Source organism: Heterodontus francisci, chromosome 2 (genome assembly GCF_036365525.1).
Source record: "Heterodontus francisci isolate sHetFra1 chromosome 2, sHetFra1.hap1, whole genome shotgun sequence".
NCBI classification, from domain to species: domain Eukaryota; kingdom Metazoa; phylum Chordata; class Chondrichthyes; order Heterodontiformes; family Heterodontidae; genus Heterodontus; species Heterodontus francisci.
The window spans coordinates 147,766,760-147,793,070 of NC_090372.1; the positions used below are offsets into that span (position 1 = coordinate 147,766,760).

Consider the following 26,311-nt stretch of genomic DNA (forward strand, 5'->3'; position numbering starts at 1 on the left):
GGAGGGATGGGGGCAGTTAGAGGTTGTAGTTTTTAAATTGGATGTTAGAACTTTCAACTTCTCATGAGTTTCTGGTAAATTTCTCTAATTTAAGATTCCCAAGACTTAAAGGAGGAACCTAGTTCAACATTCTGGATTATAAACTGAGAAATGGCGCTTGAAGCTTGATCGCAGAAAGAGAATGACTACTTATGGTAATTGGCTAATTTTTCCAATTTGTTCAGCCTCCACATATAAATTTGGATTATATTCCCAGTGTGGAATACCTTTATAAGTCATATTCACTAACAGACATACAAGAAGCATCAACCAACAGTCTGCAGTCTTTAGCATACATATGCTCCATTCTCTCCTTGCTCTTACAGGAAATGTAGCTTGCTCTTTTATCAGCAAACTACTGACCATTGAGGACTTAGTAGAAAAACAGTCCCTTGATGAGAAAAGTATCGGTAGCAATTGTCAACTTCTCCTGTAACAGACTGTAAGACCTGCAAGGATACCAAGGCCATGGCACATTATTTAATGCATTGGTAGCGACATTGCTTAATGCTAACTTGATGGCTGCACCCGAAGGTGAGGCTGATGAGAGGTGTGGCAAATGCTGGACGAGAATGAGCAATAATTGTATATCTTTCATCAAAAGTTACTTTTCATATTCTTATTCCTTCTGTTTTGATTCATTCCCTTTTTTGCTAACATTTTTACATCATTATATACTTTACTTCAATTTTCTATTCATCATTTGCTCTCTTTCTTATATAACATTATTTTTCCTTTTTCTATACCTGCCTTCTTATATCTCAGCTCCATGGTCTATCCCTCTTGTATCCCTCAGAGATTTTTTTTCCAATCTCTGTAAAGTTTCAGTTGAGAAGAGTAAGCCGGATCCATAAGGTTTCATTAACAATCTCCTGAATGTTAAGTTGCTTCTGCGCAGCATACTCCATCTTGGTCTTTGAGCAAAGTTTAGATTTCATGGGGAGGCGGTGGCGTAGTGGTATTGTCACTGGACTAGTAACCCAGAGACCCAGGGTATTGCTCTGGGGACATGGGTTTGAATCCCACCACAGCAGAAGGTGGAATTTGAATTCAATTAATAAATCTGGAATTAAAAAGCTAGTCTAATGATGGCCATGAAACCATTGTCGATTGTTGTAAAAACCCATCTGGTTCACTAATGTCCTTTAGGGAAGGAAATCTGCTTTCCTTACCTGGTCTTGCCTACATGTGACTCTGGACCCACAGCAATGTGGTTGACTCTTACATGCCCTCTGAAATGGCCTAGCAAGCCACTCAGCTCACCACCACTTTCTCAAGGGCAATTAGGGATGGGCAATAAATGCTAGCCTGGCCAGTGACGCCCACATCTCATGAATGAATAAAAAAAAAATCAATAACCATTCACCTAAATGAAAATTACAAGAACACTGGACAGAATTATACCTGCCAAGAGGCAGTGGACTTGAATGCGGGTGGGAGAGTTTAAATCCCTGAAATGTGTGGTCGGGAACGTGACATGATCCCACCCACTTCAACTCGACGGAAGTGTACTACAAATAAATAACTTCTTTCCTACACTGTGAAAGCTGTATACATCTTTAGTTGGAAACTAATTGACATACATCCTGAATGAGAAACTCAATAAAGTGTGAAACAGCAATTTACTGGGTCATGCTGGCCCCCACCCCCCCATCTGCCAAGAATGAGGCATATTAATTTCACCATTTGGACATTACATTTCAAATTGTTGCTGGGAAGAAGAGAAGGCCTGTTACAAGGGCTGCCAGCCTTGGACACGAACATACGAATTAGGAGAAGGAGTCGGCCATTTGGCCCTTCGAGCCTGCTCCGCCATTCAATAAGTTCATGGCTGAACTGATTACTCCACATTTCCACCTACCCTCGATAACCTTCTAACCTCTTGCTCATCAAGAATCTATCTACCTCTGCCTTAAAAATATTCAAAGACTCTGCTTCCACTGCCTTTTGAGGAAGAGAATTCCAAAGACTCACGACCCACTGTCTTAAATGGGCGACCCCTTATTTTTAAACAGTGACCCCTAGTTCTAGATTCTTCCACAAGGGGAAACACCCTTTCCACATCCACCCTGTGAAGACCCCTCAAGATCTTATATATTTCAATCAAGTCGTCTCTTACTCTTCCAAATTCCAGCGGATACAAGCCTAGCCTGTCCAATCTTTCCTCATAAGACAGCCCGCCCATTCCAGGTATTAGTCTAGTAAACCTTTTCTGTACTGCCTCCAACGCATTTACATCCGCCCTTAAATAAGGAGACCAGCACTTACTCCAGATGTGGTCTCACCAATGCCCTGTATAGCTGAAGCATAACCTCCCTATTTTTGTATTCAATTCCCCTCACAATAAACAATAATATTCTATTAGCTTGCCTCATTACGTGCTGTACCTGCATACTAACCTTTTGCGATTCATGCACTAGGACACCAAAATCCCTCTGCATCTCAGAGCTCTGCAATCTCTCAACATTTAGATAATATGCTTCTTTTTTATTCTTCCAGCCAAAGTGGACAATTTCCCACATTATACTCCATTTGCCAGGTCTTTGCCCACTCACTTAACCTATCTATATCCCTTTGGAGCATCCTTATGTCCTCTTCACAAGTTACTTTCCTACCTATCTTTGTGTCATCAGCAAATTTAGCAACCATACCTTCGGTCTCTTCATCTAAGTCATTTATATAAATTGTAAAAAGTTGAGACCCCAGCACAGATCCCTGTGGCACATCACTCATTACATCTTGCCAACCAGAAAATGACCCATTTATGCCTACTGGGCCCCAACAAAAAGCAAGGACTCTACAGTGAGCTCGAAGATCCGTTACAAAAACCCTCTCCAGAGATTGCCTCAAACCTTTCCACTTTATTTCTTCTACTCTGTTCTGTCTCTATCTGCATGTGTGTATTGCGTATGCATGCCAGCGTGGGCGCGTTGTGTATCTGTAGGTGTTAACCAAATTAGAGTTTAAGTTTAATAAATTTCAACCTTCTTTTCGTTAAACCTAAGAAAGCCTGTTTGTGCTGGTTTCTTTGACTTATAGATGAAAAGCGTTGAACAAAGATTCATCAAGGGGGAGCTAAAAACACAATGTGTTGAAAATTAAACCCTGCTATGGTAACACCAGGTGAAGGCTGAGAGGGGCCCCTAGAACCCTTTCTCACCTGGTCGTAACAAGTTTCTATTTAATCTGTTGTATGCACTGCTCACAATGCAGTCTGCTCTTTGCCAGGGATACCAAATGCAGTTTGGGAGCTTGCTTTGCTGAGCACCTTTGTTCAGTCCGCAAGCCTAACCTTGAGCTTCTGGTCGCTTGCCATTTTAAATCCTTGTACCACTCTCACTTTGTCCTCAACCTCCTATACTGTCCTTATGAAGCTCAATGGAAGCTTGGGGAATAGCACCTCATCTTTCAATTAGACACTTTACAGCCTTCCGGACTTGACCTCAAGTTCATCAATTTCAGACCATAACCACTGCTACTATTTTTTCCAGATAACATCTGCCGGCAATGAGTATGCTGTTCATTTAATCACTCTTGCCTTTCATCCTATCACAGACCTTCCCTTTTTAACATTCCTCCCCTCCTTCCTTGCAACTGCACTTGTTTAAAATTTGTTACGTCTGTAATTTTTTTCAGTTCTTATGAAATGTTAACTCTGTTTATCTCTCCACAGATGCTGCCTGGCCTGTTGAGTATTTCCAGCATTTGCTATTTATATTTCCAATTTCCAGCATCGGCAGTATTTTCTCTTTGTATTGAAGAAAGTAACTACAGTCTAATAACAGAATATCAATACTGAGACTGCAACATATCAATGTTGAAGAAATCTACAAATTTACAAGCACTTACTTGAATGAACTTACAAAGTACTAATAGGTATTAAGTAATAAGCTGCATGATGAACCTAGAGTTAATAAAGGATAAACAGTAAAATGGGGATTAATTTTTTCCAGGTGCAAAAGAACAGAAATTGACAGGGAAAAAAAAGAACTTGAATGCATGGCGCACTTTTCAATTTTCTTGAGGATGACAGCCTATTCTTTTGATGTAGAGGATGAATGAGAAAGAATTATATCATAACTTTCTTTCTCTAGTAATCTAATAATTTAGTCCTAAATTTATACATTAACAAGAGATATTTTAATTATAAAGTATCGAACCCTAGGACCAAGTGGGTACTTCTGCAGGCTAAATTTTTTAAAATTCTTTTGTGGGATGCGGGTGTCACTGGCTAGGTCAGCATTTATTTCCCATCCCTAATTGTCCCTGAGAAGGTGCTGGTGAGCTGCCTTCTTGAACTGCTGAAACCCACGTGATGCAGGTACACATAAAGTGCTGTTAGGAAGGGAGTTCCAGGATTTTGACCCAGCGACAGTGAAGGAACGGCGATATAGTTCCAAGTCAGGATGGTGTGCGGCTTGGAGGGAAACCTGCAGGTGGTGGTGTTCCCTTGCATCTGCTGCCCTTGTCCTTCTAGGTGGTAGAGGTCGCAGGTTTGGAAGTTGCTCTCGAAGGAGCCTTGGTGAGTTGCTGCCGTGCATCTTGTAGATGGTACACACTGCTGCCACTGTGCGTCAGTGGTAGAGGAAGTGAATGTTGAAGGTGGTGGATGGGGTGCCAATGAAGCAGCCTGCTTTGTCCTGGATGGTGTCAAGCTTCTTGAGTGTTGTTGGAGAGGCACCCATCTAGGCAACTCCTGACGTGTGCCTTGTGGACAGGTTTTTGTGTGCCAGGAGGTTAGTTACTCCCAACAGAATTCCCAGTTTCTGTCCTGCTCTTGTTGCATGGTACTTATATGGTTGGTCCAGTTCAGTTTCTGGTCAATGGTAACTCCAGGATGTTGATAGTGGGTGGATTCTGTGATGGTAATGCCATTGAATGTCAAGGGGAGATGCTTGTATTCTCTCTTGTTGGAGATAGTCAATGCCTGGTACTTATGTGGTGTGAATCTAATTTACCACTTATCGGTCCGAGCCTGAATGTTGTCCAAGTCTTGCTGCATATTGGCACGGACTACTTCAGTATCTGAGGAGTCGCAAATGGTGCTGAACGCTGTGCAATCATCAGTGAACATCCCCACTTCTGAGCTTATGATGGAGGGAAGATTATTGATAAAGCAGCTGGCGATGTTTGGGCCTAGGACACTACCCTGAGGAACTCCTGCAGTGATGTCCTGGGACTGAGATGATTGACCTCCAACAATCACATCCAACCAGTGAAGAGCATTCCCCGATTCCCATTGACTCCAGTTTTGCTAAAGTTCCTTGATGCCATACTCGGTCAAATGCTGCCTTGATGTCAAAGGCAGTCACTCTCACGTCACCTTCAGTTCAGCTCTTTTGTCCATGTTTGTTCCATGGCTGTACGGCACACATTCCGCTCTTGCAGGGCCCATAAAATTCCCCCCGTTAACTCTGTTCCTCTCAGCCTGACCTGCTGAGTATTTCTAGCATTTTCTGTTTTTATATTAAAGAGTTAACAGTTAAACAAAACTGTTTGATAAGCAAATGGTTCCTGCTAACAAAGGACAGAAATGAAGACAAATTTCCTTTTGGTGAGTTACTCAAACTTTCCTGAGAATCTTAGATTTTTCTTAGGCAAAAGTATTAAGGGATACGAAACAAAAGTGGTTAGCTGGAGTTAAGATGCAGGTTAGCCATGATTTAATTGAATGGCAGAATAGACATATCTTTGTATTCCTTTCTTCCACATAAAATACAACATTTATAATGTATCAAAATCAATTTTGAATTCTAGAAATGTCCTCATTTTGCAATTTTTTGACAAACAGTATATGTTATAAAATATGAAATGGAAAAAAAAGCACTCAAACCCCCATACTTTTTCTGTTATGGCAAACTTGGAGATTTCTCATCATTATTATGAAGACAGTGTTAATTGTATGTTATGATTAGATGAGAAAGATGTCCAGGGGGCCCTCCTAGCCTTCACCTGGTCTTACTGTAACAGGGTTTAATTTTAAACACACCATGTTTTTAGCTCCCCCTTGGTGAATTCTTCTTCACAGCTTTTCAATTATAACATAACATAAGAAATAGGAGCAGGAGTAGGCCATTCAGCCCCTCAAGCCTGCCCCGCCATTCAATAAGATCATGGCTGATCTGTCCCAGGCCTCAACTCCTCGCTAGATACCAGTACAATCAGATTTTCTTAGGTTTAAACAAGAAAGATTGAAATTATATTAAACTTAAATTCTAATTCGGTTAACGCCTATGGATACACGACGTGCCCACACTAGCATGTATATGAAATACACACATGCAAATAGAGACAGAAAAGAGAAGAGACAGAAAAGAGAAGAAACAGAAAAGAGAAGAAAAAAAAAGTGAAAAGTTTGAGGCAATATCTGAAGAGTTTTTGTTAGGTTCCTTTAGCCCTCTGTAGAGTTCTTGATCGTAGGTAGTTCTTGCTCTTCATTGGGGCCTAGTCTTCTTCTTAAACCTTATTTGCTGTAGCAGACTTTTCTCTCTTGGGGTTCATGTGTCTTCAGTGGATTCAGTGGTTTGTGAGAAAGATGGGAGCAGACAGCAGAGATCTTCTCTGTCCAGGAGCAAACAGCCTTTCTGCCCAAACTGTTTGTACAAATTCAAAAAACTCAGGTTTCCTAGCAGGTTAGTCATGTGACTAACTGGTTTGATCGTGCCCGTTTGTACATTCGGCCATCTTAGCAGTCAACCTGGAATGCGAGCTCCCCCACCTTCAACATCTGCTGATCAAAAGTCCATTGTGGGTTGAATGTGTCAGGGAATGGACCTTTGTCCTTTCCAAGCACTATCTGTTAATATGCAAATGTCTTCCCAGCCAAGGGTCCATTGTGGGTTGAATGTGTCAGGGAATGGCTGCTTTGTCCTTCCAAACACTGTCTGTTAATATGCAAATATCTTTCCAGCCAAGATCTGGCAATTGTTTAAAGCAAGTCCTTTCTTCACTTCAACAACAGTTTGAAATTTAATGTCCATGTGGCAAAATTAATATACCTCATGCTTGGCAGGTGGGGGCCTGCATGACATGTATATTAATTGTGTTTAACTGTATGCAGGTGGTGGGCATTCACTTGAGCCCTCTATAAATAAGCACAGACCAAAATGTGATCGCTGGGTTAGCAGGTGTATGTTTGGAGTGTGAAACACTGTAAATAAATATAAAAGTGTGTAAAGATTGCTCTAGTTCTATACTTCACCAACTAGCTTTCTGGAATAGAACAGATTGGACTTATTCTCTTGCTGTGTTTGAATGACACTGACCTGGAAAGCTTAGGAAATTTTAAATATCTGAAGGAAATTTGATAATATATACTATGCAATCATGTTTATTACTTTTGCTCTTTAATTGCAATTATATAAGCGTTGATTTGAGTTCCAAAGCAAATGTTTGAAACCAATGACTTAAATAGAGGTGCACCTTCACACTGCCTAGCTTACCCTTGCGTGGTCATACATATCAGCTTGTTATAAAATGCACAGTAACAACATATCCAGTCGAATTGGGTAGAAGAAAATCATAGTAATGTTGGAAATCTAATGTTTGTGTTTAAGTTTTAGCATTTGACATCACTCTATGACACAGATTACATAGCACAACTTTTTGCAAGAGTATAAATCTGTTTCCTCCCCAGGCCTCAAATCAAATGTGGTGGGTGCTCTTGATGGCACCTTTGATGCAGACTTGTTTGAAAATGAGTCAGAAAAGTGAAAATATGGAGAATAAAATGCAAGAAAGAAAATTATCAACACTATGTATTGTAGACTGTAATGGGTAACTAGCATCAAAATCCAGTTAAAGTACTAATTTTGAAACTATTAAATTAGGAATGACATAGTATACTTTTGAAGTGTAATGTTTTAATGTTGGAGGGTAAAAAGTAAATTCACAAAATATATTTTTGATTAAAAACTAGTCTCCGTTAGTTGATTATACCTGTACTGCCAATCTGTTACTGACTGAGTTATGCTGGAAATAAATAATTTCAGGACAAGGTTATGATCAGGTGATGAGGGGTCGAAAGGCTCCCCTCTTGTCCCTCCTTGTTTAAAAGAAATAAACCCTACTGCGGTCAAATAGTGGATTCGCTTACCAATTCAGTGAGTGTTTAACCCTTTTATGTGCTATGATCATAATCAGACAGGTTTTCTTGAGTTTAAATAAGAAAGAGGTTAATTTATTATACTTAAATAAACCAATCTAAGTCGAATAATAAACTACGCTCTCACACACACGCACGAGTATCACACACACAAATAGGTTACAGAGTGAAGAAGAATAGATTGAATGGATTATTGTCCATAACATATAAAAGAATATATAGTTTGTGGAGTCTGATAATTCAGTGGTCTTCTGGCTGAACTCGTGGCCACCTGGTTCAGGGTTTTCTTGGAGACAGTGATGTAGATGGTTTTCTCCCCTGATCTCAGTCTGCAGCAATGATAGACTTTTGCAGCCCACAGGCAGGGTTCAAATTTACAGCGTTGCCTGGAGAGAGTCAGAGAGAGAGAGACCCCCACTTGGGTCCTTCACTGGTTAAAAGCAGGTGCTTGTCTGCTGTAGCCAAAAGAAACTACAAGTTTTCACACAGATGGAGAGACTGTCACACGATTGTTCACTGCATTCTCTCTTTTGCATGTTAATTAATTGAAGTCTTAAGAATTCCAATCTCTCAGGTCCCACTGTCTCAGTGTTTACCCTTTGAGGTTTGTCTCCACCAGTGTTGATGTTCCAAGATGGCTTTGAATGTCTTGTTAATGGAGGTAAAGCAGGTAGTTCATTCAAAATTAGCAAGCCATTGTTCTGGTGGGAGATTAAGCAGACATTCGTCTCCACCTCGATACCTTGGAATGTGGGGTATTTCAATGTAAATTGCGGTGGCCATTTTAGCTGCTTTCTTTTTAAAAGTTTAATTCAAATTTCGAACCAATGGATTAAAAAAAATCATAGCACGTGTTCATGACAACAATATTAACAAATGGGACACAGCTTAATTTTACCAGAATAATGCATTCTGCGTTACATGATGTAAAATTTCTGTCCTATTAAACGGCCATCATCTGACTTACAATGAGCAACACCATGCTAGGTCCCCTTGATTTATGCAAAAAATGTTACATGTAACGTACATTTTTTTCATCATACTTAAAGTGTCACACTTTCTGTGTCGGACTCTGCAATTACATCTGTATTATGCAAATTTATGTGCCGCATTTTCACCTGATTGACTCAAATTCATATTTGTTGCACAGCAACCAATCAGAATTATAACTTAAAAAATGTGATCTAATAAAAGCAGAAACTGAATCAAATCATTAAAAAAAAATCAAAATCGTTTTCACCACAACAAAATAAGAAGTAATTATAACCTAGTAAATAAACCCAACCAAATCACTCAAAATGATGGGAATTACCAACTACTCAAGTGCCTGCAATCCCCATGATGTTGCAGCTGAGCGGGTAAAATATGGAGATCTCCCAGCACATACTAACAGAATTCAGCAACTTTGCTTAGGCTACATGGTTTTTCTAAATTTGATTTTACAAATGATTTTAAAAGAGGCTGGAGTATGAATTTTGGAATTGTTTTTGAGGTAAGGTTTTTCTTTAGAGAGGCTAGTGAGAGAAAGAAGGACGTACAGAGAGTGCAGCAGAATTCACTACTTAGGGGATACAAACACAGATTTGGCCCAACCAGTCCATGCTGGCATTTACGCTTCACTTAAGCCTCCTTCCATCTTTCCCCATCTAACTATCAGCATGACTCTCTATTCTCTTCTCTCTCATATGCTTATCTTGTCTCCCCTTAAATACATCTACATTATTCACTTCAAGCTTTACCTAAGATTTATTTATGTATCTGCAGTGGGTAAAAGAATTTTATTAATTTATTTTTCAGGAACAATACATAAACATTTACTTCAGTTTTTAAAAATTCTTTTATGGGATTTGGGCGTCACTGGCAAAGTGTTGTCCATCCCTAATTGCCCTTGAGAAGGTTGTGCTGTGGGTAGAAATCTTAGAAACCTCTTTCCAAAATTTGTACTGGAAATGTGTACCCTTCCTTCATTTTCACACTGTAGAAATCTAACTTGCAACATCTCTGATTCACCATGAGCATAGCCAAAGAACAGCTATTAGTAACACCACAAGAATGGGACATCTGTGCCCACTTCCTGCCACACTTCATGGATTTTGTATAAAGAAATTTGGTAGATGAAAGGTTTCCAACATGTGAAAACAATTAAAAAAAACACATATTTCACATCATTAAACTCACTTAGAAAATTGAAGTTTTTTCATTGCTTTCATTAATTCTTTTGGTTGGAGGCTTACTTGTAGAGAAGAGGAAGAGGGCTTTGTGGCTTGTTTTTCGGTCTTTTCCGTCTTGCATTATCCGGCTGCATGGCTGTGATCCTACATTCGACACACTTACAATTCATCTAACATCGTTTTCTTTATTCTTTTTAGTCCACATTCGTGCATGCCCCAGCTCAACTCCAGCACTTGTGCACCAGTAATTCTTACCGTCATCCTTTTTTAACCCTTTCTCAATGCCTTCTATGCCACCACACCAACAACTTAATCTGCTTATTTCCCGTATGTTGACCACTAGCACTCTCATGTGATGAACCTCTAGGTACCAGACTGTGAGCAACAAATCCTATTTAGTTTGTCCCATTGTCTCTTTATTTTTCAAATCCAGCACTTTTATTAGTTCCCTCTTAACTCTGAAAGACCAGTTATGTTTTTTTCTGGATGCTCCAATCTGCCACACCCAGCAACACAGTTTTACTAAGAGAGTCAGTGAAGTGTCTCTTTTATTATTTTTACACCTTAGGAAGTGCAAATTTAAACAGTAAATATAGAGAAGAAATATCCTTAATTACAAAATAGGAACTGAATCCCTGTGGATCCAAAGACCAATTGCAGATTTACCATCAAGTGATTTGAAAGAAAACTAAGGATTCTATCTGTTAAATTTGACAACCAGAATGTCAATTACTCCTAGGGGAAAATGTTTTAATTCACATGAAAAAAAGATTGATCCAGGCCTGGTTCAAAGGATTTGGATGGAAGGGTTTAATCTTGTATGTTTTTATATTACAGTTTCTGACCTCAGGTGTTCAGTCAGGATTATTTGTGAGTGAAGGCAAACATTATTAAAAGACAAAATAGCAGATCACCCCAGGATAATTACATAATCCAGTTCTACACAGGTAGAGGCCTGAAAGAAGGATGTGTCACTATCCCCTAAAATGAGCAACAAAGTTTTTATGTTTCAATAATTTGAAGATGGGCATAAAAAGTAATATGGTTCTACGATCTTACCTTTCCTTGGCATTCACTTAAAAAATATGCAAAATATCACATTCTGAAAACTCTATCTTTTAGCACAAGTGATTACTGAAAGGACTCACCATATCTTTTCGGCTGCCCATAGTTTTGCTGTGTGACCGTGAACGAGAGATTGTACTAAAGAATGAATCCTTTTTTCCAGAATAGGGAGGAGATGCTGTGTTATCTTTTGTAGTAGGCAAACTCTCAGTACTTGGTGAGGAACTAATATGAGTGGCACCATGACCTAAAACAAATAGTTCAAAATAACATAAAAATTACCAAAGTGATTTCACGATGTGTGCGTCAAAGGCCTTTTTGTTCTGTTCTATACTAGACTAGTATGGTATAGTGGCATTCTTTGACTATATTAACAAGGCTGTTTAAGATAATGATGAGAAAAATGATTATTGAACCATAACACAGTACAATCTTTTCTAAATATATCTGAATGATTCATAATAGGGAACAATATTCCAAGGTATAAATCCACCAGCAAATCATTTCTGAATTTTGAAATGTAATGTTTACTTCAATTCCACAGGAATTCAGATGATGGGATGTCAATGAACAGCTTTTTTTGTGGAAAATATTAGCATTTCTAAAGCTATATCCCATACTGAGGATACAGTACCCTTTAACTACTAGCTGTTGACTCCACCACTTTTCTCATATTAAATGTAGCAGTGGCATTTGGTGGGTGCACATTAAGGTGCAATGTGCATCGAAGTAATGTTTCATCTGAGATCTGGATTCTTACATAAATTGTACATATCCTTCAGCACTAGTAAGTGACTGATTTGTTATATCTGTTATGCGTATACTCCCTTGTACCATTATATAATCAGTCCATTAGAAAAGTTTATAAAATGATATCAGATTTCATGTATTTTATATATTTTCTCTTTCCAAGGATGTTTTTCAGGTTGAAATCCTTCTCTCATACAAAATCAGATGTGATTTTATACATAACAACATATTAAACCTGAAAAAAATCAGATTCTTAACTACTGGAATGTGTAAAATATTATGAATGCATTATTCTCAAAATCTATGTTTCCTGTATTAGACTGCACTTCAAGAAAAATACTTAATTGGTTATCAAGTGCTTTCTTGAGGTTGTGAAAGGTGTTATTTAAATGGAACTCTATTTCTTTAAACAATGAGCTCAGTCATTGAAAATAGTAATCAATCTGAAAATTGTCAACATTAACTTGTGAATGAAATTTACAAAAATATAACTGAAACTGACTTTGTACATAGTGACTAAAATTTGAAAAAAGCTTGCAAACTAATTGTCCTTTGAATAAAAGCAACAGATCTTATTGCCCAGTTTAAAATGAACATCAATACCAAAGTGTTGCATGATTTCATTAGCGTACATTAAGAAGTAATGTCCAACGTTTGGACAAACCACAACATCAGGGATTTGGCAGATTTTCCAATTATAAAAATTGGGAAGAATACTTTAAACTAAACTTTAATAACCCTTGATTAGCCACTATTTTCCAACAAATTGTACACAAAACAAGATTGCTGATCAGCATTAATGGTTCCAACATTATTTTACTGACAAAATAATTGAATCTTTTCCACTTGACATGGTTTGCATTTAGAGTGGGAGACCTTTTGAAAGTAAAAGGGCTTCATTTGATAGATAGTGCCACTCAAGGATTAAATCATCGGTTGGCTGGGTTTAACTGTCATTTTGGGATGTTTGGATCTTGCTTGTGAGGAACAGTTGTAAATTAAATGACATCTACCTTGAACAGATCCAACAGCTGAATCTTCATGAATGGAGTGAATACTGTTCCTCTTTCCTGAAGATTCTAAATATTCTTCAAGACCAGACTTTTAAGAAAATACATAAAGGATCATTCCTTTCAAAAAGAGCACAAAATCAAAAAATATATGGCAAGGTTGCATATTGCAGTTATAGCAGCACTCCTGTCACTGTTCAAGTATATTTGGTACTTGGACATTTTGACTTCATAAAAGTAAGGTGTGAAATTGGGCTTGGGTTTGGGTGCTGCTTGGAGTTTAAAATGATGGGCTGCATTTTACTTCGGGCGGACGGGAGCTGGCCACTGACGTAAAAGTCGGTGGTGAACCCGCTTCTGCATAGCCCGGGGATCTGTCACGCATTTTACGTGTCCTCGGGCTCTAATTGTTCCGAGGCGGGACTTCCACCCGCTTGAGCTGCCGGTCAATCATTGGGCCAGAATCTCTTAGTTCTAGCAGTGCCACCGGGAGCGGTGGCCACAGCTGGGACTGCAGCCCAACATAGGACATGGAGCCATGACTGACTACCCCTGGCGAGACAAGGGTGGTCGTTTGGGGGTAGGGGAGGGTGTCTTGGGTCCTGGGAGTGGTTGGGGAAGTGAGGGCGGCCTGTACCCAATTGTCAGGGCCTGCCCCCACCCGGTACGCTGAGAGGCCGCCAAGTTTCTCTGGGCGGCCTTTCACGTCTCCCGGACACCTGTTTGTCACGGGTAAAATCCCCGTGGGGGCAGGCGAAGGCCCTTATAAGTGGCCACCTGGGGCGGGTGGCCCGTTTTTCGCCCCCCCTCTCCCCCCCACCCCCCAACTGCCCTACGTAAAGTGGGGCGGAGGTGGGAGGGGGTCAGGAAGGCCTCCAGGAGCCTCCCGCTCAATTTTATGCCACCGCCTCCACTATCCGGCTCGCTGGGGTGGCGTAAAATTCCGTCTGATGTCTAGTGTGCCATAAATCACACTAGATGCCATCTTGATGAAGGTCCTAGTGTGCGTATAGCTAACGTCCACCGCAAGTATGCAGAGTGGACAGATCATGACGACCATTTCAGAGCTCAACACCCCAGCCAATGCCCTTGCTTAACCTTGCACTGTTAAGCAGCAAGAAAAATCACCAACCCACAACCCCCCCACCCCTACCTCGCCCACCAGCACTATCTAAAGGGATTATTAACTATTTACAAGTTAGTTGCTGGTATTTAGTCTGGCTGTTGCTATTTTTCGACAAACGTTTAATGCTTTTCATAGTTGTTTCAAGTTCCAAAAAGTCTACAGGGAGTGGTGTGGCAGGCGCTGAAGAACTTTCTGCTGACTTCATGGTTTCTGCACAAACCAGTTTCTCCCAGACATAAGTGTACTAGCTGTATCGCCCTTGGAATACAGCATGACTGGGAGAATGACAGAGGCTTTCCAGAGCAGAACAAGCTACAGGAGGAGGGAGGAGGAGGAGGGTGGGGAGGGGTGGGGGGGGAGGAGAGAAGGACTCTCAGCAGGAGGCCATATCCATCCAGGATACTCAGCGAGCAATTCTCCTACCTGAACCTCAGCAAGGAACAATGTGCGAGATGTCTGTGCTTCAACAAGGTCGTCCTCACTGAAATCTACCAGCAGTCACAACTGCAATCTCAGAGCAGGGCAAGAGTGGCTGTGTAGGTGACCGTGGCAATGAGCTTTAATACGCCTAGTTCCTTCCAGGCTGGAGCTGGAGATATTTGCAACATCTGGCAACTTGCCATCCAATGTTGCATGAGGGAGGCCACTGAGGCTCTCTATTCAAAGAGAGCAAACCAAGCGTGGCTACTGGAGACAAGAGCTATCTGCTGGTGACAGGGCTCACGGTGCATAACCCCTGAACATGTGCTCAGGATGCATACAATGAAAGCAATGCTGCCACACGAAATGGGATAAAGCAGACTATTGGTATGCTGAAATAATGCTTCTGCCGCTTGGGCAGCTGAGGAGGAGCCTTGCAGTACTTGGCAGACCTGGTGTCAAGATTTGTGGTTGTCTGCTGCAAGCTGCAAATGCCTTGCAAGCATGAGGGACAGCCCTTGCCACCAGCTGTATGGCAAGCAGCTGAGGGACAGGAGCATGAGGAAGAGGAGGAAGAGGCAACCAAAAAAGCCCCTTTCTGGCCAGACTGTCCATGAAGAAATGACTTGAAAGCGATACCAGTAACTGCAAGCCCAACTCTGAGTTCCTTTGTCTGTCGTAGTACTCCTATGAAGTGCTACCCGGTGGCTGCAGAATGACTGGTGGAAGGCTGCTGACTTTCAACGGGGGAGACTGCAGATGGCCTTGGAGGACGACTTTGAGCAGCTCTGGGTCGAGAAGGCCCAGCTGCCGACTGCACCGTCTCAGCATGTACGGCTGCAGTCTGGGCTGACTGATTTACAGGCAACAGGAAGGGCACTGATGGAAAGGCAAGGGTGGGAGGATGAATGCTGTCATTCTGGGTGAGGACAGCAGGTTCGTGCTCCATGGAGCCAAAGGTACTTGCCTGGGGCAGAAGCTGAACATTCCTAATAACCTATTGCAGGACCAATTGCTGGACTGTTGTGACAGCCTGCAACTCCTCTGAACAGGATAATCCACAGTCACGATGCCAGCAAGCAGATGTAAAACAGCAGTCCGAGTTTCCACTGCAGCACCCAGGTTGGGCTGGATTCAGTGAGCCCGTCACGGGTCCCGGCGGCGCACCTAGAAGCGGCCGCCATCCCAGCTCATCATGTGTGCGGCTGGTCCACTGCAATATCTTGGCGGGTGGCCAATTATAATAATGGAGGCACGGGGCCCAGCCAATCACATGACAGGGACGGGATTCAAGGCGCTGAATGCAGCGTCGGGTGACTCTGGAGTAGGTGCTGGCACCATATTTAAAGGCCTGCCAGCCCTGCATTCACTCCTGCCTGGTTTAAGAGAGTGCCTGCCTGAGTGCCCGCAGCTGCCCCAGAACCCCTTCTGCTGCCTCTGCTGCCCCAGAACCCCTTTCTGCTGCCTCTGCTGCCCCAGAACCCCTTTCTGCTGCCTCTGCTGCCCCAGGACCCCTTTCTGCTGCCTCTGCTGCCCCAGGACCCCTTTCTGCTGCCTCTGCTACCCCAGGACCCCTTCTGCTGCCAGATGGGCAAGCAGCTGAACGCGAACCTACAGCAACCATGGCTGAAGGAAGACACCAGGTGGCCCCATGGTTTAGCAATGGAAAAGAGGATTAAGCACCACCTCATCCTGAGAGATGCATGTCTGCATCTTGGCCACAGGCCACCCTCTTTCACAGCTCACTCCCATTAACTCCCGAGAGCTGACGGGAGGATGAGCTACATCCGATACCCCAGTAGGGGATGAGGGGCTGCCACTAGCAGAACTGTCATGACAATCTCTCTGTGAAGTATCCACCTCTTTCCACTTGCAGGACAAGAGGATCCATAACAGCAGGGAGACACCGCGAACTGGCAGAGGCATCCTAGGCATCAGGCCTCTCTCTATAGCTGAGGAGGAGGCACTTGAATAAGTGGGAATCCAGGGCGGTCGTTCGATAGTGGATGGTGAGACTGGAGTCTGCGCAAGAGAGTGAGCATTGTCTTTCATTGACATACAGTTCACTTCTGGAGACCCACATCACGCATGGTTGGCGTGATGAGATCTGCACATCTTAACCCACACATGTTTGTGTTCTCTCATGCAGGAGACTCTAGTACAAGGGGGACTTAATTCCACCTCTGAGCAGGAACCGCAGTCAGAGGATACACCGTTCCATGACCCTCCTGCACTGTCCACCAGTGCAGATACTTTCACCTCAGTGGTTTCTGTCCAGCTTTAGATTCAGGGTCACAAGCTGGTGAGAGCACTGCACATGCGCCCGAGTAGCGGGCTGAGGCTGAGACAGCCAAGGCCTCTGACAGTCGGAGGACTATGGGTGGCCAGGCCCATGCTGATCCCCAGGCTCGTGACGACCTCTGGTGTCGACAGCACAGGATAAGGCAACATCTGGCGGAGATGCCAGAGGCAATGTGTGGCCATGAGTGACAACGGAGGAGTTCACCCATGTCATAAGTGCTGCCATGTCTCGGGTGTGGGAGCGCAAGGCTTCCTCCATTGAGAGGTTGGCGACCCTCTTGGAGAGCCAGATCCCACAGATGTGCACAAACCTGCACACCATCGCCTTGGTCATGAGCTCGACGAAGGATGAGGCTCCTGGAGACTACTCCAGCTCTTCATCCTTCTCTGGTCAGCAGGGAGTTTCAAGTGAGCCTTGAAAGGGAGGAGGAGAGGCTGACATCCACAGTTGAGGGCTGTCCTCAGGTCCTCTGCCAGTGAGTCCAGCTCCAATAGCCGCGACGCCGGAGGAGAGTCCTGCACCTGTGCAGGAAACCCACAGGCAGCTGGGGCCTTCCAGGGAGGATAAGCAAACTGACCACGGCACCGTGATACAGGGGGCCATTCAAGTGGGGGGAGTTAAAAGGAATGCAGCTGTAGTGGAGGACAGTGTAGTTAGGGGGATAGATACCGTTCGCTGCAGCCGAAAGTTTGAGTCCTGAAGGCATATTGTCGGCCCTGTCCCAGGAGCTGGAGAGGAACTTGAAGTGGAAGGGGAAGGATCTAGTTGTTGCGGTCCACGTGGGTACCAACGGAAAGTGGTTCTGTTGAGGGAGTATGAGCAGCTAGGGGCGAAATTAAAAAGCAGAACCATAAAGGTAATATCTCTGGATTACTACCTGAGCCACGAGCAAATTGGCATAGGGTAAATAAGATTAGAGAGTTGAATATGTGGCTCAAAGATTGGCGTTGAAGTGCGGTTCGATTCATGGGGCACTGGCACCAGTACTGGGGAAAGAGGGAGCTGTACTGTTGGGACGGCCTTCACCCGAACCACGCTGGGACCAGCGTCCTGGCGAATTGTATAACCAGGCGGCAGAGAGGGCTTTAGACGAAATAGTGGGGGAGGGGTTCACGTGAGGGGAGATTTGGCAAGTTAATGAGAAAGGACCAGGAAATAGTGCAGGGTAATAATATGGGTAATCAGAATCAGAGTTTGACAGGAAGGGACAGAGCATACAAACATAAGAGTGCACCAGCAAATGAGGTCAGACTAGGGAAAAATGGTAAGATAGAATTAAAGGCTCTTTATCTGAATGCTCGCAGCATTTGTAACAAGATGGATGAATTGATAGCACAAATAGAAATAAATGAGTATAATAGCCTTAACAGAGACATGGGTGCAAGGTGACCAAGGCTGGGACCTGAATATTCAAGGGTATTTGACATTTCAGAAGGACAGGAGGAAAGGAAAAGAAGGTGGGGGTAGCTCTGCTAATAAAGGATGAGATCAGTGCAGTAGTGAGAAGTGATCTTGGTTCAGAAGATCAGGATGTAGAATCAGTTTGGGTGGAGATAATAAACAGCAAAGGAAATAAGTCACAAGTGGGGGAGTAGTTTATAGGCCCCTAACAGTAGATACAAAGTAGGGCAGTGTATACATCAAAAAATATTGGGGGCTTGCAAGAAAGATACGGCAATATTCATGGGTAATTTTAATCTTCACGGCAATAGGACAAATCAAATTAACAAAGGTAGCCTGAAGGATGAGTTCATGGAGTATATTTGGGAAAGTTTCTTAGAACAATCCATTCTAGAACCCACCAGGGACCAGGCTATTTTGGACCTGGTAATGTGTAATGAGACAGGATTAATTAAAGATCACATAGTAAAGGATCCTCTAGGCAAGAGTGATCATAAGACGACAGAATTTCACATTCAGTTTGAGGGTGAGAAATGTGGGTCCATAACGAGTGTCTTAAAATTAATAAAAGCAATTACAAGGGTATGAAAACAGAGTTGGCTAAAGTGGGCTGGGAAAATAGGCTAAAACATAAGATGGTAAAGAAGCAGTGTCAGAAATTTAAGGAGATATTTCATAACTCTCAACAAAGATATATTCCACTGAGGAAGAAAGACTCCACCAGAAGGATGCACCATTCCTGGATAACTAAGGGTGGTATCAAATTGAAAGGAAAGGTGCACAATGCTGCGAAGATTAGTGGTAGGCCAGAAAATTTGTAGTCAGAGAGAAACTAGCAAAAAATATAAAAGCAGACAGTAAAAGCTTCTACAAATATATAAAAAGGAAAGGAGTACTAAAGTGAGCATTGGTCTCTCTGAGGGCGAAACTGGGGAATTAATAATGGGAAACGAGGAAATGGCAGAAGCTTTGAACAAGTATTTTGTATCCATCTTCACAATAGAAAACACAAAAAGCAGCCCAAGAAGAGTAGAAAATCAGGGGGCAAAGGGAGGGAGGAACTTAAAACAATCACTATCACTAGAGAAAAAGTAGAATCACAGAATTGTTATGATGCAGAAGGAGGCCATTTGACTCATTGTGTCTGCACCGGCTCTCTGAAAGAGCAATTCACTCAGTTCCATTCCCCCACCTTCTCCCTATAACCCTGCACATTCTTCCTTTTCACATAAAAGTCTAATTCCCTTTTGAATGTTTCAACTGAACTTGCCTCCACCACACACTCAGGCAGTGCATTCTGGACCTTAACCATTCTCTGCATGAAAAAGCTTTCCCTCATGTCACTTTTACTTCTCTTTAAATCTGTGTCCTCTTGTTCTCAAACCTTTCATGGGTGGGAACAGTTTCTCCCGATCTACTCTGTCCAGACCCCTCATGATATTGAATACCTCTATCAAATCACCTTTCAGTCTTCTCTTCTCCAAGGAAAACAGTCCAACTTCTCCAATCTATATTCATAACAGTAGTTCCTCATCCCTGAAGCCATTCTCTTGAATCTTTTCGGCACTCTCTGCAATGCCCTCATGTCTTCCTAAAGTTTGGCGCCCAGAACTGGGCTCCAGCTGAGGTCAAGCTAGTGTCTTATACAAGTTAAACATAACTTCCTTGCTTTTGTACTCTACGTCCTATTAATAAAGCCCAGGACACTGTATGCTTTATTAACCACTCTCTCAACCTATCCTGCCACTTTCAATGACTTATGCACATATACACCCAGGTCCTTCTACTCCTGCACCCACTTTAGAATTGTACCCTTTATTTTATATTGTCTCCCCATGTTCTTCCTACCAAAATGAATCAATTCACATTTCTCTGCATTGAACCTCATCTGCAGTGTTATCTGCAAACCTTGAAATGGTTCCCTGTACACCAAGGTCTAGGTCATTAATATATATCAGGAATTGGGTCCCAACACTGACCCCTGGGCAACTCCACTAAAAACCTTCCTCCAGGCCAAAAAACATCCATTAACCACTACTCTCTGTTTCCTGTCACTCAGCTGTATCAATGTTGCTACCGTCCCTTTTATTCCATGAGCTGTAAGTTTGCTCACGTCTGCTGTGTGGCACTGTATCAAACGCCTTTTGAAAGTCCATGTACACCACTGGCCTGCGGTTGCTGGGCTTATCTTTATACCCTTTTTTGAACAAGGGTGTAATGTTTGCAATTCTGCAGTTCTCTGGCACCACCCCCGAGTCTAAGACTGAAAAATTATGGTCAGTGCCTCTGCGATCTCCACCCTCACTTCCCTCAGTATCCTTGGATGCATCTCATCCATTCCTGGTCCCTTATCCACTTTAAGTACAGACAGCCTATCTAATACTTCCTCTTTTATCAATTTTACACCCTTCTCATGTCTAAATTACATCCTCTTTCACCATTGCCTGGGTTGCATCTACTTCCTTGGTAAAGACAGATGCAAAGTATTCATTTAATATCTCAGCTATGCCCTCTGCCTCCATGTGTAAATCCCCTTTATGGTACCTAATTGGCCCTACTCCTCCTTTTACCACCCATTTACTATTTATCTGTCTATAGAAAACTTTGGGATTTCCTTTTATGCTAGCTGCCAGTTTCTTTTCATATGCTCTCTTTTGCTTCTCTTATTTGCTTTTTCACTTCCCCTGTGGACCTTCTATATTCAGCCTGGTTCTCAATAGTATTTTCTACCTGGCATCTGTCATAAGCACACTTTTTCTTCTTTATCTTAAACTCTACCTCTTTTGTCATCCAGGGAGCTCTGGATTTGTCTGCCCTACCTTTCCCCTTCGAGGGAACATACCTTGACTGTGCCTGAACTCTCTCCTCTTTGAAGGTAGCCCATTGTTCATCTACTGATTTTCCTCCCAACCTTTGACTCCAATTTATTCGCCCCAGCTCCATTCTTACCCCATTGAAGTTGGCTTTCTTCCAATTAATTATTCTTACTCTGGATTGTTCTTTGTCCTTTTCCATAGTCAGCCCAAACCTTATGATTCAGTGATCACTGTCCCCTAAATGCTCTCCTACTGATACTTGATCGACTTGGCCCACCCCATTCCCAAGAGCCAGGTGCCTCCTTTCTCGTTGGACTAGCAACATATTGCTGTAGAAAATTTTCCTGAACACACTCTAGGAACTCTTGCCCCTCACTGCCCTTTACACTACTACTATCCCAGTCTATGTCTGGATAATTGAAGTCCCCCATTATAACTACTTTATCATTTTTGCATCTCTCTGTAATTTCCTCCTAAATTTGTTCCTTCACGTCCTTCCCACTAGCTGGTGGCCTATAGACAACACCGAGCAATGTAACTGCATCTTTTTGTTCCTTAGTTCTAGACAAATTGATTCTGTCCTCAAGCCCTCTGGGACATCCTCTTTCTCCAGCACTGAAATGCTCTCCTTAATCAATACTGCCACCCCTCCCCCTTTTTTCACTTTCCTACCTTTCCTGAACACCTTGCATCCAGGAATATTTAATACCCAGTCCTGCCCTTCTTTGAGCAAGGTCTCTGTTATAACCACAACATCATATTTCCACATGGCAATCTGCACCTGTACCTCACCAATCGTATTAACCATACTCCGTGCGTTCACATCCATGCACATCCCGATGCCCAGCGGTGGGGGGTGGGGGGGAGGGTGTGGCGGAGGCCACCACGGAGCCTCGCCATCACCAGGGGTATCGGGCCTGGCCCTCTCGGAGTCGGCCTCCGTAGTGGGCTGCTGCCAGACCCATTTTCCGGCCACCCCTGCCACAGAGCCTGCGTCATGGGCTTGGTAAAGTCCAGCCCCACGTCTGAAGGCAAAGTTGAGGGCTCTGTAAACATCCTGAAAAAACTTGAATAAATTTGTCAAACATACTTTCCTTTTTGTAAAACATGTTGACACTGGCTAATCATTCTATGATTTTCTAAGTGCATTGTTAAGACTTCCTTAATAATCGATTCCAGCATTTCCCCGATGACTGATGTCAGGTTAACTGGCTGGTAGTTCCCTGTTTTCTCTCTCCCTCCTTTCTTGAATAGCAGCGTTACATTTGTCAACTGCCAATCTGCGGGGACCATTCTAGAATCCAGGGAATTTTGGAAAATCATAGCCAGCACCTCCGCTATCTCTGCAGCTACATCTTTTTGAAACCCAGGATGTAGGCCATCAGGTCCTGGGGATTTTAGTTCCTTAAGTTTCTCCAGTACTTTTTCTCTGCTGATATCAATTACCTTAATTTCCTCCTCTTATTAGCCCCTGTGTTACCCTCTATTTCTGGTATGTAATTTGTGTCTTTTACTGTGAAGACAGACACAATATGTTCATTCAATGTCTCTGCCACTTCCTAATTTTTAGTGGGGAGCAGTTATGACTCTTTGTTGACTCTTTCCCAACAGGGAACAAGAGGGGAGCAGGCGGCACTGCGAGGGGAGCAGGCGGCACTGCGAGGGGAGCAGGCGGCACTGCGAGGGGAGCAGCAGCAGGCTATGAAATACAGGCAAATTGCTTTTAGCTTCACAAGGATTGTGGAGTTTCAGACTAATGAGGAAACTTTGGGATGTCTAATTAATTGGATGACTTTTGTAGGCAGTGCAGCAAAGTGACATTTCTGTACATTATTATACTTCTTGACAAAAAAATTAAGAATTAAATTACATTTTCAAGATTTACTGCTATACTCCAGTCCCTATGTGATGTAACTGTACATTCTCCATGTACAGAGGTGAGGGGAGATGATGATAAATGGGGTAAGTTCACACAGGCTGTGCTACATGAACAACTCAGTTGTGGCTGAGCTAAGTCTTTCCTTTACTAAGAATAGGGACCAGGGTGTATCATATGAATAGCTTAAAAATGTTGATTTTGAGCTGCATTTTTAAGGGCTATGATTGTGAGTAGTGCAAAAACATCAAGATTACTAATCTTCATTTGATTTCTGCGTTTGGTTCCGCTCTATTTTTAGATCTATTTTTATCTGTTCTTCAATAAGTAAAATCACAATATGGATTTGTTATATGTGATGCTCAAAGTTCAGTTAGTTATATTCACAAGTAAGTACAAATGAGACTTCAAATAATTAAAAACATTCAAGTACCTTACTGTATCCGAGTTTCTGCTAAAGTTAAAAATAACATTAAATGCATTTGGATTTCCATTACTCATGGTGTTTCAATTTTAGCAGAGCCTTCTAAAAAAAGACCATTTGTCTACCTCATCACATACATTAATGTGATTACTCTTCAAAACATGAAATTGGGTTTGGCTTGAGCTAAGTGTATGTATTTCAGTACTGATTAAGTGATATTCAGCAGTGTGGCTCAGGTAAGGGTTTAGCACTGATGGGTGAAGTACTTTTTCCTGTGTTCCTCTCATGAACTCCACTGAAGCCCAAGGAGTGGTGCTTGAGTATCTATGAATAGGCCAGGCCTGGGACTGGAACTCAGGAATTGCTGAGGATAGGTGAGGCCTGTAAGCTGGGAAAATAGCAGCAAGTGTGGCCTGTGCTGGGAGTGAATGCAGTAGGATGGTGGATGGTGGGGAGTGGTCCCTGGTAACATGAGGTCAAGGTGCGATTTAGCAGTCATATGGTTCTCTAAGGGTAATCACTAAAATCTGATGGACAGTAGTACTTTTGCATATAGATCAGCAGTTCAATTGAGGTTAAGAGATTTGACTTAGCTATACAGGCTTCACAGTTTACTTGAAACATTTTTCTGCCAAGATGTTTATTCCCAGCATTTCTGTCATCAGTACTACTAGTTCCCGAAGTCAGTCTTTCAAATCCATTAAATATGTAGGGTTACCAACAGGTGAGAAAGGGGTCCAGGATTCCCTCTCAGCCTTCACCTGGTCTTACCGTAACAGGGTTTAATTTTAAACACACCGTTTTTTAGCTCCCCTTTAGTGAATCTTTGTTCATTAACTTCCAATTATAAGGCCAAGAAACTAGCCAAACAGGTTTTCTTAGGTCTAAAGAAAAAAGGTTGAACATTATTAAACTTAAACTCTAATTCGGGTAACGCCTAAGGATACGCAACGCACTTACGTTAGCATGCATACGCGATACACACTTGCAGATAGAGACAGAAAAGAGAAGAAATAAAGTGGAAAAGTATGAGGCAATATCTGAAGATGGTTTTGGTTACTGTTCTTTGAGATCACTGAAAAGTCCTTGATTGTAGGTGGGTCTTGCTTTTCGTTGGGGCCCAGTATTCGTCTTAAACCTTGTTCGATGTAGGAGACTTTTGTCTCTTGAAGTTCATGTGTCTTCAGTGGGTCCAGAGGCTTGTGCGAAAGAGATCGGAGCAGTAAGGAGATGGATTCTCACTCCAGGAGCAAACAAACAGTCTTCCTGAGTTAAAAAAACTCTGTGGCTAGTTCAAAAAAACCCTGCACCAGCCAGTCATGTAACCAGCTGGTTTAACCAGTCCTGGCTTTTGTGGATTGTGGATCACTTTAGTAGTCTCTGGAATGCTCTTCCTTACACCTTCAATCTCTGGTGATCAAAATTCATTGTGGATTGAATGTGTCAGGGAATGGTCCTTTTGTCTCCATAAGCACTATCTGTTAGTATGCAAATGTTTTTCAGTTAAGTATTTGGCAGTCCTTGTAACAGGCCTTCTCTTCTTCCCAGCAAGTTTAAAATCAATGTTCATATCACAAAATTAATAGGCCTCATTCTCAGCAGGTGGGGCCTGCATGACACCTCCACACCCAGCGGAATGAAATGCGATTTGAGAAAAGCGCATTTCGTTAAAAAGGGTCGAGAGAGAAAATATAAGATACATGAAAAAGCATGTGTCTCTCTCTCTCTCTCTCAGTCATTCCCATTCATTCAGAAATCCTAAGTTTTATTACAGCCTGTATTTTCTTGGTAGCAGTGTTGCTTCAAACTGTCCTTTTTTCGGCATCCCAATAAACACGTGGTTCTTTGGGGAGGTTTTTCTTCACATTGCCGATTTCCATGACTGTCTAGGGTATCTTTGAGATGGTTAGCTTTAATTAGTTGAGTTGAAATTTTTTTTTTCCAGGAGAGTCAGTAGTGGGCAAATCTATCCTGAACTCTCTTTCAGTGCTTTGCTGAGCCATGCAAAGGCTTTTGACTTCAGGGGATGGGTGGTTCTCTTTTTTTCCGACTGTGGGGGAGGATTCTTTGCTAATCTCCACTTTGTCCTCTGAGACACTCTTGCCTGCAGGTATTTGTGCAGACACAACTGCACTCTCCTGTGGTACTTTGACTGGGTGAGGCATCACCCTCTCAGTTTCTCTGCTCCCTAGAGGTCCTTCTTTGTCTCTGCAGGCTCCTGTAAATGCTGTTAGCAACTCTGGTGGGGTGCTTCTAGTATCTGTATTTACATTAGAGGATGTGGGGTCTAACTTTTCTAATTTTTTGGGGTTGGCTGACTGGACAGTAGGGGTTTTCATCCGGGGTTCCTCTCGGACCTCCTTTAACCTTCCCTCTTGGTCACTATTTCCCCTTCCCTTTCTAACTTTTTCCAGCCTTGTGCCTGCCTGTCCCCTTTTGTTCTTGGTGGGGGTCCCTTACAGTTCACCAGCCCTCTGCTGGAGGGTCCTCCTAACACCGGTACAGGACTTAAGGGTGCAGGTTTCACTATAGGTTGGTGCTTCCCCTCAACCTGGCACATGTGGCAACTGCTGCAGTACTCCACCACATCTTTGTGGAGTTTTGGCCAGTCAAACTGCTGTCTTATGCAAGCTTTGGTCTTTCCTATACTGGCATGTACAGCCACTATAATCTCGTGCGCCTTTCTTAATATTTCTCTCCGGTACCTCTGCAACACCACAAACTGGTGAACTACTGTCCACTCCTTGCTCTCAGGTCTATGAGGAGAACTCCATTTCCTCATCAGCACCTCATTCCTTAAATAGTAG

General features: G+C 42.6%; 1 protein-coding gene across 9 annotated transcripts in view; it reads right to left on the reverse strand.

Moving 5' to 3' along the window:
- The window catches only part of tbc1d5 (TBC1 domain family, member 5), a 771,220-nt gene that overhangs the window by 94,915 nt on the left and 649,994 nt on the right, over positions 1–26,311 (reverse strand). For all 9 annotated transcript variants that reach the window (XM_068011845.1, XM_068011853.1, XM_068011822.1 and 6 more), the window contains one exon: positions 11,463–11,626. In XM_068011845.1, the coding sequence (XP_067867946.1) occupies positions 11,463–11,626 (164 nt within the window). The remainder of the gene's footprint in view (positions 1–11,462; positions 11,627–26,311) is intronic.